This window comes from Chlorocebus sabaeus, chromosome 11 (assembly GCF_047675955.1).
Source record: "Chlorocebus sabaeus isolate Y175 chromosome 11, mChlSab1.0.hap1, whole genome shotgun sequence".
NCBI classification, from domain to species: domain Eukaryota; kingdom Metazoa; phylum Chordata; class Mammalia; order Primates; family Cercopithecidae; genus Chlorocebus; species Chlorocebus sabaeus.
In genome coordinates this window covers 67,929,851-67,945,304 of record NC_132914.1, presented here as the reverse complement: position 1 = coordinate 67,945,304, position 15,454 = coordinate 67,929,851, and the positions used below count along the sequence as shown (strand labels likewise).

Here is a 15,454-nt window from a genome sequence, read left to right as displayed (position 1 = left end):
TTTAAAAGGCCTTGGAAGCATTCTATGAAAAGGAGATGATTATACCCTCAAAGGCTAAGTTAGTTAGACTACTAATTCATTTTTAAGGTGGATAAATAGTACAAAATATAAATGTATATGCTGGAATAGCTCTGTAAGTAATAAGGTGTAGCCTTTAAAAGCATATTTCTAATTTTAAAAATAGAACCCAAAATAAACAACCCACTAAATTAAGCAGTACTATTTGGCACTGAATGAATTAACGGTATCTTTAGGGTAGAATAAGATTTTTCTACTCTTGAAAATTTCAAGATCAAGTATAATATTTAGAGTTTACAAATAGGTTTTAATGTCCTTTTTCCCTGTGAGCTATGTTCTTTTTAATTTTGCACATTTAAATAAACACTTCTTCCTTAGTTTTTAAGTGCCCCCCAAAAGTCATTGTTACTTATTTCTCTCCACAATCAACAATGTTGCTAAGTGTTTTATTGGTTTTTGTTTATTTCTGCCCCCCCTACTGGGAAGAGGTTACTGTTAGAAAGATTGAGGCTCAGTCTGGAAAGACAGAGGCTGCATGGGCTAAACTTAGACGATATAAAACAAGCACGGTCTTAAACAGAGTGAAGATGGGCATGTTTTCTAGAGTTTAAAATACGTGAAGTAACAAAAGTACCCTAAATCTTCCATCATAATGAATTCAGAGGTAGCTCCTATGGGTCAAGCATTAAGAAAAAAAAAAAAATTCTAAGAATTGTGACTCAATAAACAAAAGAATAATTTAGAATTGAGTAAAAAGAAAACCCTGATTTTTATATTCACATGGTAGAGATTAAGAGGAAGGGATTTTAAAGAGAGAAAGTTTGAGATTTTGGGAAATTATGGCATAGTCTTCCGGGCATCTCTGTTTTGAAAGATGTAGTTCCTTGCTATGGTTAATTGCACTTTAATATACGCGGTCCTTCTTTCCTTCATATGGGAAATCTCAAGTGCTGTTCCCTCTCTTGTCAGTCACAATTAGGGTGTTTTTCTGCCTTGCAGATGAGAAAGGGTAAGAGGAGGAAGAGAATAGAAAGGAATTGAAAGTGATAATAGTGGAAAATATTCAGGGGATCAATGGATGTGATTCAGAAGAGCAAAGGCAAGGATAAAAGGAGGGAAGTGGGAAAGCAGATTCATGTCCAGCCTTTGAGTACTAAAGGACAGCAGAAACAGAGCAGAGCTTGCTATTAACATATAGAATGTGCTTCAGAGTCTGCATTTCGAACTCAGGGTGTGCTCATGTATCTGATGTAACTAGATAAATGCCTATGTTGGTCTCGTGGCAAAAGGACCTATAGTAGTCACACCCTCAACTACTTGGAGCCAGAGGATGACTCTTCCTTTCCCAAAATTTGGAAAACATCAATGTAAAAGTCAGAAACTTAGGGAAGTCGGCTCCAACGTTATTAGAACAAATCAAGAAAGGAGCATTTCAGAAGTATAGGTGATGGCTCTCTATTGGGTTAGCAGGTGGATTCATCTATTCATTCAATCAACAGATTCCTGCAGAATATTCTCTGTGGGCCTATTTGTTGCTGGTGCTGTGGGCAAAGGAGAAAACAAGACAGATAAGATCCCTGTTTTCTTCAAGTCTTTACTCTAGAGGGAGACATAGAAAATAATTAAGTTAATTTTTAAAAAATCAAATGGTGAACGTGCTATGTGATTCCAACTATATGACATTCAGGAAAAGTCAAGCCTATAAAGATAGTGAAAATATCAGTGGTTGTCAGAGATTTCAGAGAAAGGGAACGACTAGGTGGAGGACAGCAGATTTTAGGGCAATGAAACTATTCTATATTCTGTAATGATGAATACATGACATTATGAATTTGTCAAAACCTGTACAATGTATGAAGAGTGAGCCCTAATCTACACTACCTACACTATGGACTTTAGTTAATAATAATACATCAATATTGGTTCATCAGTTGCAACAAATGAATCACACCAATGCAAGATGTTAATAACAGGGGAAAATGAAGAGGTAGGGAAGACGGGTATGTGAGAACATGGTATTTTCTGCTCAGTTTTTCTGTAAACCGAAAACTGCTCTAAAAAATAGTATATTCATTTAAAAAATCAAATAGTGATAAATGCTATGAAGAAAAGACCATAATAACGAGTGAGTGGAGCAGAGCCACCTGAGATGTTTGAGACCTACGGGTGAATATGTGAGTAAAGGACCCCAGGCAGAGGGTACAGTGGGTGCAATTAGAATAAGCTTAGCCTGTTCAGGCTCGAGGGGAAGAATGTTTTAGGCAGAGCCTTGATGTGATCTGCTGTGTGTGTTTAAAAGATCATATTTTCTTCTGGTAGAAAGTGGTGGACAGAGGATGGGGTGAATTGTGGAAGGAGGAGGATCTTTCTGGAGGCTTCTGCAATATCCCGATGAAGAAGATGCTGGTGGCATAGAACAGGGGTGGGTGGTGGGGACGGAGAGAAGTGAAGGATTGAGATCTATTTGAAAGTAGAACCGACAAAACTTGCTGTGTCCCAATTCTCAGCAATGGGGGTAAAATTAAGGATGACTCCTAGGTTATTTGGCTTCCCTGCCTGTGTGGAAATGTTTTCATTTCCTGGGAAAGGGACACGTTGGGAATGGAGATGAGTGTGTTCGGATAGTTCTTAAACAAATGAAAGAAATAATTAGGTGGATTTCAAACACTATCTCAAATTTTAATTTGAAGGAGTCACTTTTAAAAGTAACAGGGGGACCAAGTGCAGTGGCTTATGCCTGTAATCCCAGCACTTGGGAGGCAGAGGCAGAGGGATTGCATAAGCCCAGGGGTCTAAAACCAGCTTGGGAAACACAGTGAGACCTTGTCTTTACAAAAAAAGTGGTTTAAAAAATTATCCAGGCTGATGGCACGCGCCTGTAGTCCCAGCTACTGAGGAGACTGAGAAGGGAGGAGCACTTGAGCCCAGGAGTTTGAGGTTAGAGTGAGCTATGATCATGCCACTTTACTCCAGCCTGGGCTACAGATTCTCTGTCTCTGAAAAATATATAAATAAAAACAAATTCTGAAAAGTAACAGAGGAACCGGCAACACACAGACAGGAAGTTCATATTCACAAGAAAAGAGGTACTACCTAATAGGATTAGCATGAAGCCAAGTTTATCTGATGTAACTTACCACAGAGGAGTCAAGAGTTCATGTTTAGGGACATGTCAAAGTGATTGTCTAAAATAAGCTCATCTTTCTAAATGTTCAAATTTTTTTGATAATAAGCTTGTTTTAAAGTAAGCGTTCACATGCATTTCTCAGTGAGACTTGTACTGTCACTTTTGTGATTCTGAAACACCTGTATTCCAACTCTGTTTCCCATAGTTTTGTTGATTCCGTGACAAAGGAAAGATATAATTCAGAATTTTCCCCCGGCATTGATTGTATTTATGAAAAACCAAGTGCTTCCATTTGCATTGGCCTTCCTATATGCCGTAGAAGCAAAAAGCGTGGGTTTTGTTATAAAATTATATAGGTAAATTGCTGTAATGGAAGGTTGTATGTGCTATGTAACAACAACATAAGACTTGGCAAAATTTTTGAAAAGTGGCATATTGTTTACTTTCCTTAAAATACAAAAAAAAAATGTTGCAAGGCATAAAATTAGACAGGCATGACATTTTCAAATATGTGACTTATTTAGCACCTCACAAATGTGAATGTACAGTGGGTGGAGCGACAAATAGAAAAATACAGTTTTCCAAGAAAAAATGTGTGGGCAACATCCAATCCATTCAGTCTGTTTTAGATGAAAGAAACTTATTACTAAGAAGAATTAGTTCTTAAACTTGAACAAATAATAGAAAGAACACCATCTATCATCTAAATTAGACATTCAAATGTCCTTACAGGTTTGTTGACAAGTACAAAGGCATTTATGAAATGTAGCTAGAGATGTCTACAGGCCAGATTGCTTCTGGAAAGCAGTTTTAGAAATCACATGAAAATAGTCATTTGGATCAATAAAAGCACTGGTGTGTTAGACCCACAGGAAAGTCATCCATATGGGAGGGAAAGAGTTTCTCTAGTTGTAGTCTAGTAGCTGCAGCAAGAAATGCTACATTGAACTACCTGTTATAGCCTTAACATCAGGTAATAAATACATGTCAAAGGTGGACATAATTTTCTCACTTGTTATATATAATCCCTCAGAACGAAGGGAAATAGGACTAGCTTCCTAGCTGGAATGATTGGTTAAGTAGGCATGTAACTCAAACTAATTTTCAATTTTTTCTGTATCAAGAAGAACACAACTGTCTTAATAGTAATAACAATAAAAATTAATTTATTCCATTTATTGCACACTTATTGGTACTAAACTGGTGGTAAATTTACTGCCTCGTACTAAACGCTTAACATATTTTAGTTTCCTAATTTTACTTATGAGAAAACTAAGATTCAGAAAAAATAAATGACTTGACCAAGAACATGCAATGGGTGGGTATGGGGGTGGCGGAGTAGGAAGTGGTAAAAATTCAAAACCAAGTCTATCTAAATTGAAAGTCGGGGCTCTTTACCATAATTCCATTTGTTATCATAAAGCAGTCAAACTGGTCTTTTTTTTTTTTTTTTTAGTCTTATCACTGTCTTGTGAACATGTATTTCTGACCACAAACAACTCCAGTAGCAGATGCGAATGGCTGTATTTATCAGAGCCATTCTACCCAGATGGAACTGGTAAATGTGTGCCACATTGTACCTGTGTGCTGTGGGCACACCTCTATTTTTGCACTTAGTACTTTGTACTGGACATAGTTTTTACACATTTATCTTTTCTGGAAGCCTATGAATTCCCAGAAGACAGAGTTCTGTGTTGCTTTTGCATCTACAATATCTTGTTTATGGAATGTAGTAGGGATTGGCTCAGGATTATTAAATTAAAAGAATGAATGAACTCCTTCAGAACTAATTGTAAAATACTGTAAAGAACAAATGTTAAAGACTAGTGGTTGGTGGCATTGTTTTGAAATCTGAACACATTCTAATCCAAACAGAATGTTTTGTGTTACTCATGAGATTTTTTAACGAAAATTTTAAGCTACAAAAAAGCTTCATAGAATTTTTTTAGCTTCCTCCCATTTCTGTGTTCCTCTGGTTTTTTGTTCCCACTATTATTTTCCTTCTCTTGCTATAGTTTGAGTTTTGCCACTCCTCTCATTCAATAATCTGTTTTCTTTTCCTTTTTTAAATTATTAAATGACTTTATTCCAGTCCAAGAGTCAAACAAGCTCTTAGAGATGAAGGCAAAATGTTGACTTGCCATTGCTACGGTAAGCTTTTCGGTTGAGTTTTTAAACAAAGCGAATTCCCATAGAGAAATATGCATATGCTCTATTCCAGATCTCAATCTGTGCAGAGAAAAATCTCTGACACACTTTTCCAGATGCTTTTGGAAAGAGGTTTCAAAGAAGGACATGAGAATTTGGAGGAAACAATAGAGTTGAATGATCACATACCTGGAAGTCAGAAAACCCGGATCCGAGGTTTTCTTTCCAACCCTCCATAAATCATCCAACAGCTCAGGACTTAAATGTGAAATGAGGAGATTACACCACAAAATTTTTGTGAACCCTTACACCAGGGTTTTACCAACAACACTACTGACATTTCGGAGTTACTATTTCTGTTGGCGGGGGTGTGTGGGGAGCTTTTCCAATGCATTGTAAAGGTAGTTAGCCCCTGCCTACCAGATGCCAGTAGCACCCTTTCCCTTCTCCTTCCCCCACACCCTGAAAATATGACAGCCAAAAATATCTCTAGAGCTGCCAAACGTTTCCTGAGGGCAAAATCCCTGCCAGTTGAGAATCACTGCTTTACAGCTTAATTTCATGGCAACTACCCTATTGCCAAGTAGCAATGTCTTCCATTTTTTTCCATATTTTTTCAGACAGTCCAATCTCTTGAGTATTTTTAAACACTATCTTATATACATCATACATTCTGCAGGTTCTACTTTTCCCTAATTAAAGATGTAGAAATCAGTTTGTACACATACTACATGGACACAGGTTGCAAAGTTGACCTGTAACCAGACATGAAGTAAACAGATGACTGATTGGAAAATATGTTACAAAGGTTTCTCCTCGAAAACATAAGCTCATGAGTGGTAAGGAAGGACTTTGGACTAGACTTGGTTTTACACTAATATAAAAGCTACCTGTCAAGAACAATTGAGAAGGTCAAGATTTCCTTGGCTTTCCCATTTTCATTGTTCATTCATATTTCTCCAAAATCCAAGTATAAACAGGCAAGTAAATGTTCTGATATGCATATTATATTTAGATGTGAAGAGCTTAAAATATGTAATATATGCCTTATCTTCTAAACATATTTTTGTAAAGGTACTGATATATTTTTTCTACATTTGGGAAAATAACTTTCTTGCAACTAAAACAATACTTTAAATTCTGTTGCCTCATCATTTAGTAATTAAATATTTAACTGAACACAGTAAGCCTAAAATATATGTATCATCTGATTGATACTGTTCTAGTGCAGGTTTTGCTTTTACACCATGAGGGTCATGGAAACTGAAGAGAAACAGTAAGTTAAAAACCTTAGACACTATGCACATGATAAAGGCATTTATCTTCAGTCTTTTCCATCCTATAGCTTAAAGAAAACACATTACATTTGCTTGAAAGTAATTATAATAAAAGTAAGAAGACATTTTACTTAATATCAGACATCTTTTCTTTCTCATTCATGTGATTAACATTTATCATGTGAATATTCCAAATCTACCCATTTTTCAAATTTTAAGCTTTAACTTTTCCCTACCAGAGTCAATGAATACCACCAGTATGAATGTTTCCAGATTACAAGGAGGTGAACTGACATAAAAAACAATAAAATGTCTTTCTTTTCCTAGGAGTTCAATGTTTAATATGCATTTCTAGTTCTCTCTCATAGATATATAGTCTTTTCCCTTAAGGAGAGCTCCAGGTTACAGTGAGCTATGATCACAGCACTGCACTTTTGCCTGGGCAACAGAGCCAGATCCTGTATCAAAATTAAGTTAAATTAAATATTAAAACTTAGGAGGGCAAAGTGGTAAAAGTAAAAATTCTGGTTGTCCAAATTATTCTTTCATAGATACCCTAAATTTAATTTGTCAAGTATTTACCAGATACTCAAGTTGATATATGACTAATGCAGAGATTTACCAACATAAGAAATAGTGGTTTATAGCATAACTATCATCTTATTAATATTTGCAAGACTACTTTTTTCTACTAAGCCATGTTGGATGCATATCTCCATTTCTCTAAATGTTGTAGACCTGTGTTTTATGGTTATTCCTTCTATAAGCCTACCATTTCCCCATGTGACCAAACTAACCTCTGGCATTTTTAATAAAATTAGTTACTTTTGAATGTATCTTTATGGAACAGATTCATGTGCACAATTAGTTGATACGTATGTGCAGCATAACTAGAAATACCAAGTATACTGTCTTGAGGAAAATCTCAATACCATGAAACTGAGAAATCATCTTTTACAGGGCTTTGTTTACTTTATCGTTAAGCCTTTATTTTGGTTTGTATGCCAGGGTGGGATGGAGAAGATCATACTCTGTTGTTTAGTGTGAGAAAATGTGACAGGAGTTTTTTATATCTCCTTCTACAGATTCTTTACAGATTAAAAGAGAGGTTTCAGCTTTCCTTAAGACAAGATAAAGAGAAAAACCAGGAGATCCACCTATCACCCATCACATTACAGCCAGCACTGTCTGAGGCAAAGACTGTCCACAGCATGGTCCAACCTGAGCAGGCCCCAAAGGTACTGAATGTTGTCGTGGACCCTCAAGGCCGAGGGGCTCCTGAGATCAAAGCTACCACCGCTACCTCCGTCTGCCCTTCTCCTTTCAAAATGAAGCCCATAGGACTTCAGGAGAGGTAAGAGCTTGTTCTGTATCCCCTATGTGTGGCTTTTTATAAAAAGAGTATTCATCAACTAAAAAAGAAAGAACTAGTAATGATTGACATAATTGGGTAGAATTGTTCACCACTAAATGGGCAGTCAGACGAAGTAGTGTTTCTTGTCTCCCAAAGGAATCCAACTGTGTTAGATAAAATCTGTTAGGTATGTCTGATTCTGTTAAGCTTGTCTAGATCCAAGATGGTGTAGATCCAAGCAAAGTTCATCTTCAAGTTCACTGACCTCACAAGATGCTATCTTGTTTAATCGTCATGAAACTCTGGTAGGTAGAGAGACTGAGAACAAGCTCAGAGTTTCCTGCAAAAGCCCACATTGTCTGGAGTCAGGCAGGAGTCGATGCCATGGATTAATTTTTAAAAAAATTTTAGCTCTGCATTTTTTAACCACAACAAGCATTCAATATCAAGATCCATAACACTGGACAGGCACAGTGGCTCACGCCTATAATCCGAGTACTTTGGGAGGCTGAGGTGAGTGAATCACTTGAGGCCAGGAGTTCAAGACCAGCCTGGCCAATACGGCAAAACCCCATCTCTACTAAAAATGCAAAAGTTAGCCAGATGAGGTGGCGCATGCCTGTAATCCCAGTTACTTGGGAGGCTGGAATGTGAGAACTGCTTGAACCTGGGAGGCAGAGGTTGCAGTGAGCCAAGATGGCGTCACTGCACTCCAGCCTTGGCAACAGAGTGAAACTCTATCTGAAGAAAAAAAAAAAATCCATGCCATTATTTTTGTTGCCTTACCTTTTTTGTGATGTATTATACATGTGATTCACTTTATACTGATCCATTTCCATTAAAAGCAAATCCAATGTAAGAAAACTTGGATTTGCAAAATACATAAACGAGAGACTAATTTTTTACCTCTCAAAAATATCAAGTAAAGCTTTCCCATGTGTTTCTTAAAATAAACTTTAATTTTATATTTAAAATATGACTTGTAGTGTATTCAACTTTGGACACCAGGGTAGTGGGAGAGTAAGTTCTCACGGTAATATCCCAGGTTCATTCTCCTCTTATTTTACTATGTCTCCATTTTCTAACCCTGTATATTTTGTTGCCCGAGGTTTTTAAATCACATATATAAATTTTGAATATATTTCCCATGATACATCACAATGCCCTATGCAAATACTTGTGGTTTATACACACAAACACACTCTTCAAAAAATATAGCTTGGGGTTTTAAGAACTGCAGAATACAAAATTGATCCTTCATAACTATTTGAAAGTATTGCCAAGGAACAATGAATGACATAAAAATAAAGGAATTTGTTTATCTCTAAAGGTCCTTAAACACTGAACACTTTGACTCCACACCAGGAAGAAAACAGAGATTGATCAAGTCATTCTTTCTGCCTCCTCCCCTAAAATACTTGTAGTTTCTTGATAGGCAGTGTGGGTCTCCAAGTGACATTCACTTATGTAGATATCACCAAATTACTCTTAATGATGCACTGTGGAAAGGTAGACAAGATGGAACTTTCTGCCCGAGGCTAACTGGGAGTCAGGAGAACTGAATTCCAGACCCAGCCCTGCCATTCCTAGGTTTGGTGGCCTCACCTGAGTCGTTCACTCATTTGGACCTCATTTTCTTCTAAAAGATGTAGAGGTTTAACTTATTTTTTTAAGCTTCTTTCTGGTTCTTTTGCTTTTGTTATCCACATTATTTTTGTGCATTTATGTTTGCTTCAAAGAGTAACTTTGAAGCAGACACCTGAGTATCAGTGATGAATGAAGGGCCGGTGGCAAGAAAGCTCTGCAGGCAATAAGAGGCCATGTTATCTATAGTAGAATGAAGGTCATAATAAAACTGATTAAAAGTCAGACAAATTTTTATTATCATCATGCACTACCAATTCTAAGCAAGGTCAGTATAAAATTGACTAGGGAAATAGCCATTCCCAACATCCTGCCCCCTGTAGACCACTGCTGGACATGTTGGTCTACAATTTAAAGGAGTATAAGGTTAAATACTCACTTATTCATTTCATTAAAGTGAATCTTTAAGAGGGAGAATACAAGGACAGAATCGTACCCATCTCTTTGGTTCAAATGGGGGATTCTAGCAGAGCAAGTATGTAATCAGTGTTAAATAGATTCTCTGTCCCCTTACCTACAACTTCACTGCATCCCACACTTCACCTCCTACTTTTTTCCACCTCAGAACAGGAGAAGACTAGTCTCTCCACAAGGGCTCCAGGTCATTCCCCTCAACCCTAGTAACTTCATCAGTTTTCCTCCTCTACCTTCAACTGTACCCTCTTTGCTAATGCTGTTCCCTCAGCATAGAAATAGGTTCCTTTTTGTATTAAAGAAACTCCTTTAATCTAATTCCTCCTCTGGTTCTTGTTTTTCCTTCCTTTCTCAAATACGTGTCTTAAAAGAACAGCGTGTACTTGCTGCCTCATTGTTCTTCTCCCACCTTTCATTCTCACTGCTTCTTTCACATGCTCGATTATCAAATTAAGTATCGATGGTCTCACTACCAAATTCAAAGCACATGTTTCATTTCCCATCTAGCACTAATAACTACCTCCTTTTTAAACTTCTCTCCTCCTTTGACCTCAAATACATCATTTTTCTGTTTCTTGAGTTGCTACCTTTGGTCTCCTCCAGATTCAGAGTTTCATTCTGTGTCCTCTTCTCTCCTCCCTCAGTCATCCAACCATGGCCAGTTCTTCTCTTACTACCTTTTAGTGATTCCCGAAAAAGAACCTTTAGCTCCATCTACCTTTCTGTTGAAATCCAGACCCATATTTCAGTGCTGAACTGTGCGTCGCTACTCTGACTTTTCTTAAACACTACCAACTTATAACATTCAGAAATGGAACTCGAGACTGTCCTCATCAAATCATTTCTCTTCTTTTTAAATAGTGACTCTCCGAAACCTGTAATACCCTCAGCTCCTTCATGTTGTTTCTTTCCCCTCCCCATATAGCCGAACATTATGAAGACCTGGCACCTTCTCCCAACCGTTCCTCCTGTCCAACCCCAATCCCACTGAGAACTCAGGATCTCCCTAATTCTAGCCAGTCTCCTCCTGGTCCCCACCTCAAATTCCGTTTTTCTTTTTTTTTTCCCAGTCTACTCTCTAGACCTCTCAAACAGTGGTTTTCTAAATTATATTTGAGTGTTTTTCTCTTTATAAAATTCCTCAGTGTTTCCACATTGCCTTCTGGAAGAAACTGATAACTTCTACATATAAAATATGAGGCTTTTTCTGATCTGGCCTTTGGGAGCCTGTGTCCACCCATATTTCCTACTAAACACTCCCTTAGGCTCATCCCACTACTTGGACATTTTTCCAGGTACCATGCCTTTCTCTTTTAAGCCTAAGAGTTAATATTTGTCTAGAACCTGTCCTTTTCCCTATTCCTCCTTGCCCTTGAAAAGTACCATCAATATAGTGGGCATTAATCTGGGTCTACAAATCAAGAAGACAAGAAATACAATTTTATTTTTCTGTAACTCAACCTAAGCTTTTTTTCTAGATGCCGTTTCACCTAAATGGTAGAAACTCAATCTCAGTCCTTTTCTGATTCACCCAACCTACTTCTGGTTTCCTAGAGTTTCCTCTACATTTTAAGGAGACTTTCTCAACATGAAGAGTAAGCCCCCATCTGCCTTGATGTCATCTGTGCACATTGTCATCTGCTAAAATATCCATTATCTCCTTGGTTCTCATATTTATTCCCAGGACAGTTGCCACCATGTTGTTTCCTGTGGCCATTCATACAGTCCCTTCCTTTCCAGCCATTGCTTTCTCCTTTCCTCTCTCTCTTCCTCTTTTTCAGTTGTATCCAAACCACTCTTAGATGCCCAAGAATCATCTCACTGTTCTACCCCAAATGGAGGCATAGGAAAACCTGGGCATATCTAAGACATGATCCCCCAGAAACACTTTCCATCCATTTCTCATGGCTCTACCAAGGATCACGGTCCTCCTACTGAGGGTCCCCCATTTCCCAGGGCTCAGTGGTGAAGGATCCAGGGTCTCACCTGCACCCACAAAGCAGCCCTTCTAATACTTCCCCTGGGCCCATGGGCATTTTCTTAGGCTTTGGGAATAGAAAAGCCTACTCTGGCTTATTTCATATCCTACCTTATCTGACATCCACACCCTGAGACACCACCTTCCACCAAAGGCCTGGCCTTTAGAACACAAAGCCCATGACAGGACTCAAATTTCCCTGCTTTCTGCTCTCAGATTTCTTCAAAGGCAATAAAACACCAAAAGACCCTGACAGCCTGAATACAGTGAAGGTCCAAAGGTGAAAGTGGGAGTAGGAATACAGGGAGGGGGATTTAAGCATCACTTCCTCTTGGAAGCCAATTTGAGGCTCCGTCTACCTCCTTCTCCTGCTTCCTCCAGCCCAGTACTGATTCAGCTACGGCTCTTCAGTTCCCCGTTGCTTTAGTTCCATAACCCCGTGTGCATACTGTATTTATAGCACTTCTTTGTTGTCTTTAAGTTCTGGTTTACTAATATGTTGTAGCCAATAGACTCTGAGTTTCTTGAGGACACATGTATGATTTAATCGTCTCCTTATCTCTTACACATAGAACATAATTTCTGGAGACCAGGAGCTCCTGGAAATAAATGCCTAAATGAATGAATTCACCAATTAATGACTGTTTTTATGACTAACCTCAGGTGAACTCCCAGTAGCTATTGGGAAACACTTTACCTATTCCACCAACCCTTCCTGTTCTATTCTCACTCCCATTTTTCTACCACAATTCCCTGCCAAGATGACATAATGAAGAGTTTTAAAAGTGACCACATTGGAAGAACGTACAGTGTTCCATGCAGTCAGAAAACTTTTCTGACAGTTTTAAGCCTTAAAATTTAATTTATGTATATGTGTTCTAATGATGCCTTTAAAATAGTCTCATGTTTAATAGCTCTCCATCTTTTGATCCTGGAGTGAGGTAATAATCTTCTACTTATTGCATAAAAGTATGGCTTTATTAAAATCACCATGAGACCATAAAGGCTGCATTATGAGTCACTTGTCCCAATCTTTTGGATCATGTCATATAAATTTCTCATCCCTGATTGGGGGAATCTGTCACTTTGATATTATTAATCATAAAATATAGTTTTAAAGTTAAAAGATAAGTAAAATAAGATATAGAGACTAAATGGATTGCTTAACTGAGTATAAAGAATACACTCTGAAATGATGAAGGTTAAAGAATCTTATAAAATGAGAACATATTAGCCGGGTGTGGTGGTGCACGCCTGTAGTCCCAGCTACTCAGGAGGCTGAGGTGGGAGGATCACTTGAGCCTGCGAGGCAGAGGTTGCAGTGAACTGAGATTGTGCCATTGCACTCCAGCCTGGGTGACAGAGTGAGACCCTGTCTCAAAATAAATAAATAAATAAATAAAAGAGAAACATAGCAATTCTCTCTTCTTTTCTCCCTTTTTCCAACTAATCACCAGATCATGTTGATTCTTGCTCCTCCAACTTTCTCATTATTGATTATCTCTTTCTGTAATCATTACCTTGGGCCCAGCTCTCATTACTTCATGATGAAATTGTTGTGTCATATAATTATACAAATGATATTAAGATTAATATATGTAATATATTTCATATATATTATTTTATTTCATCTTATCTGCCTGCATCTAATTCTTTCCCCTTTCAACAGTCTTCAGGTTTATCTTGCTATAACAATCTTTCATTATCATACTTTGCTGTGCAAAAATCCCCATTTGGCTCCATTTGCTTACAGAATAAGGCATAGACCGTCTTGTTGGGCCTCAGAGGTCCTACACCATCTGGCCCTGATCATTTACTCCAAATCCATTTGCTACTACATCCCAAAATAAACCTTCTATTCCATTCTGTTTCCATCCCCATCCCCCTCTGTGTGCTGTGTTCCTGTCCACATTTGCATTTCTGTTTGCCCGGTCCTTCCTATTCCCTCGGCCTACCGATCTCCAGTCTTCAGAGCCCAACACAAAACTTATCCCCTACCACTGGCTATGTAACCTATTCGTGCCCACAGTGATTTATAACACCTATAAATTCTCATATATATCACTCCTCTGGCAGTGATTTTAGTTGAACAGTCATTCAGAAAGGGACTAGAACTGGTTTTTAAGCAGTTTGTCTTATGTTTTAAGCAGATGGCAAGAATTTTAAGAACAGGTACTGTGGCTCAAGATACTGTGTCTCCTGTGGTTCCTGTAAATTCTGGTACATAGTAAACACTAAAAAATATTATGGAGTTAATGTTGCTTCACATCTAAGAGCTCATCTATTTCTAAAGAATCTTCCATAAGAACCAATAGCTTAATGATAAACTATAGACCTGAGTCTCAGCTAATACTACCTCTGACAATTATTAAATAAGTGGCTCAACAGATTAAGTCCTCCATAGTATAGTTTTCCCAATCTATAAAAGAATATCTGATCCACCTTACTTCAACAGATACTACAAAATTAACAATCCATACGAAATGGCATAGTGTCTTTGAGAAGGAAAAGGAAATCTAATATTCTTTTTGTTTTTGTTCTCTGATTCCACTTCACAAACTTACACTAGGTCAGTTATACCTTTGAACTCTGGAGTTGAAGTTTATTCTCTACTGAACTGCTACAGTTGAGCCTGTCATATAACATTATATTTTTAACTGTCAATTGACATAATTTTGTTCATCCTATTTGTAAACATACAGTTACATGTAACTTATAAATACATACTTATAAACTGGCCACTAATTGTTATCTAATAAATAACAGTATCAAATTAATCAATTCTGGTCTAACAAATGCATTCATTTCCCATGGTGAGTCCAGGCACAAATTCAAATGCTTGCTCTGTAACTACTACATACATAAATTGAAACCTGTTTATTCACCTGTATTGAGGAGCATAGCGTGTGCCTTGCACAGCTCTTGGGACAGGTAAGCTACATGACAAATGTCACGTGGCTGGCACAGTGTGAGGCCACAGTTAGTTCATGTTCCCACTCCTCCTTCATCCCATCCTTGCCCTCCCAAAATGCTCCACTGATCACTCTCAGGGAAACTGTATACATGCTGAGTTCCAAATGCCCATTAAATGAGCAATCACATTCAAACTCTAGAAAGTACATTTTCTTCAGTGGGAAACCAGAGAACTTACGAATCTGAAAGGTTCTGCACATTTTCCCTTTGGGCTACTGTATGACTAATGGCCAATTTTATGGAAAGGAAATCAACAGGCAAATTGGATAGGTTCACATTATTTCCTCATTTTTTTCACTTGATTTTCTATTATGAGTAAACACTGTGCAAGGACAGGTAGAGAACTGTCCAGGAACGAAGGGTGGCACGTTGTAATGTGGCACTCTCCATCCTGGTTTCATTTCTCAGTGATCAGTTGGTGGGCCCTCAAGACTATGATATTAATGGGTGTTTTTTTCTATCATAACGGAGGCCTCAGCAGGCCCCCAAGGGTTGCTGATATCCAACAAACAAACATTCTC

The 15,454-nt window shown here is 37.9% G+C and overlaps 1 protein-coding gene across 4 annotated transcripts in view; it reads left to right on the top strand.

Moving 5' to 3' along the window:
* The window catches only part of PTPRR (protein tyrosine phosphatase receptor type R), a 283,354-nt gene that overhangs the window by 163,172 nt on the left and 104,728 nt on the right, over positions 1-15,454 (top strand). For all 4 annotated transcript variants that reach the window (XM_008004011.3, XM_008004014.3, XM_073020948.1 and 1 more), the window contains one exon: positions 7,656-7,924. In XM_008004011.3, coding sequence (XP_008002202.3) covers positions 7,656-7,924 — 269 coding nt within the window. The remainder of the gene's footprint in view (positions 1-7,655; positions 7,925-15,454) is intronic.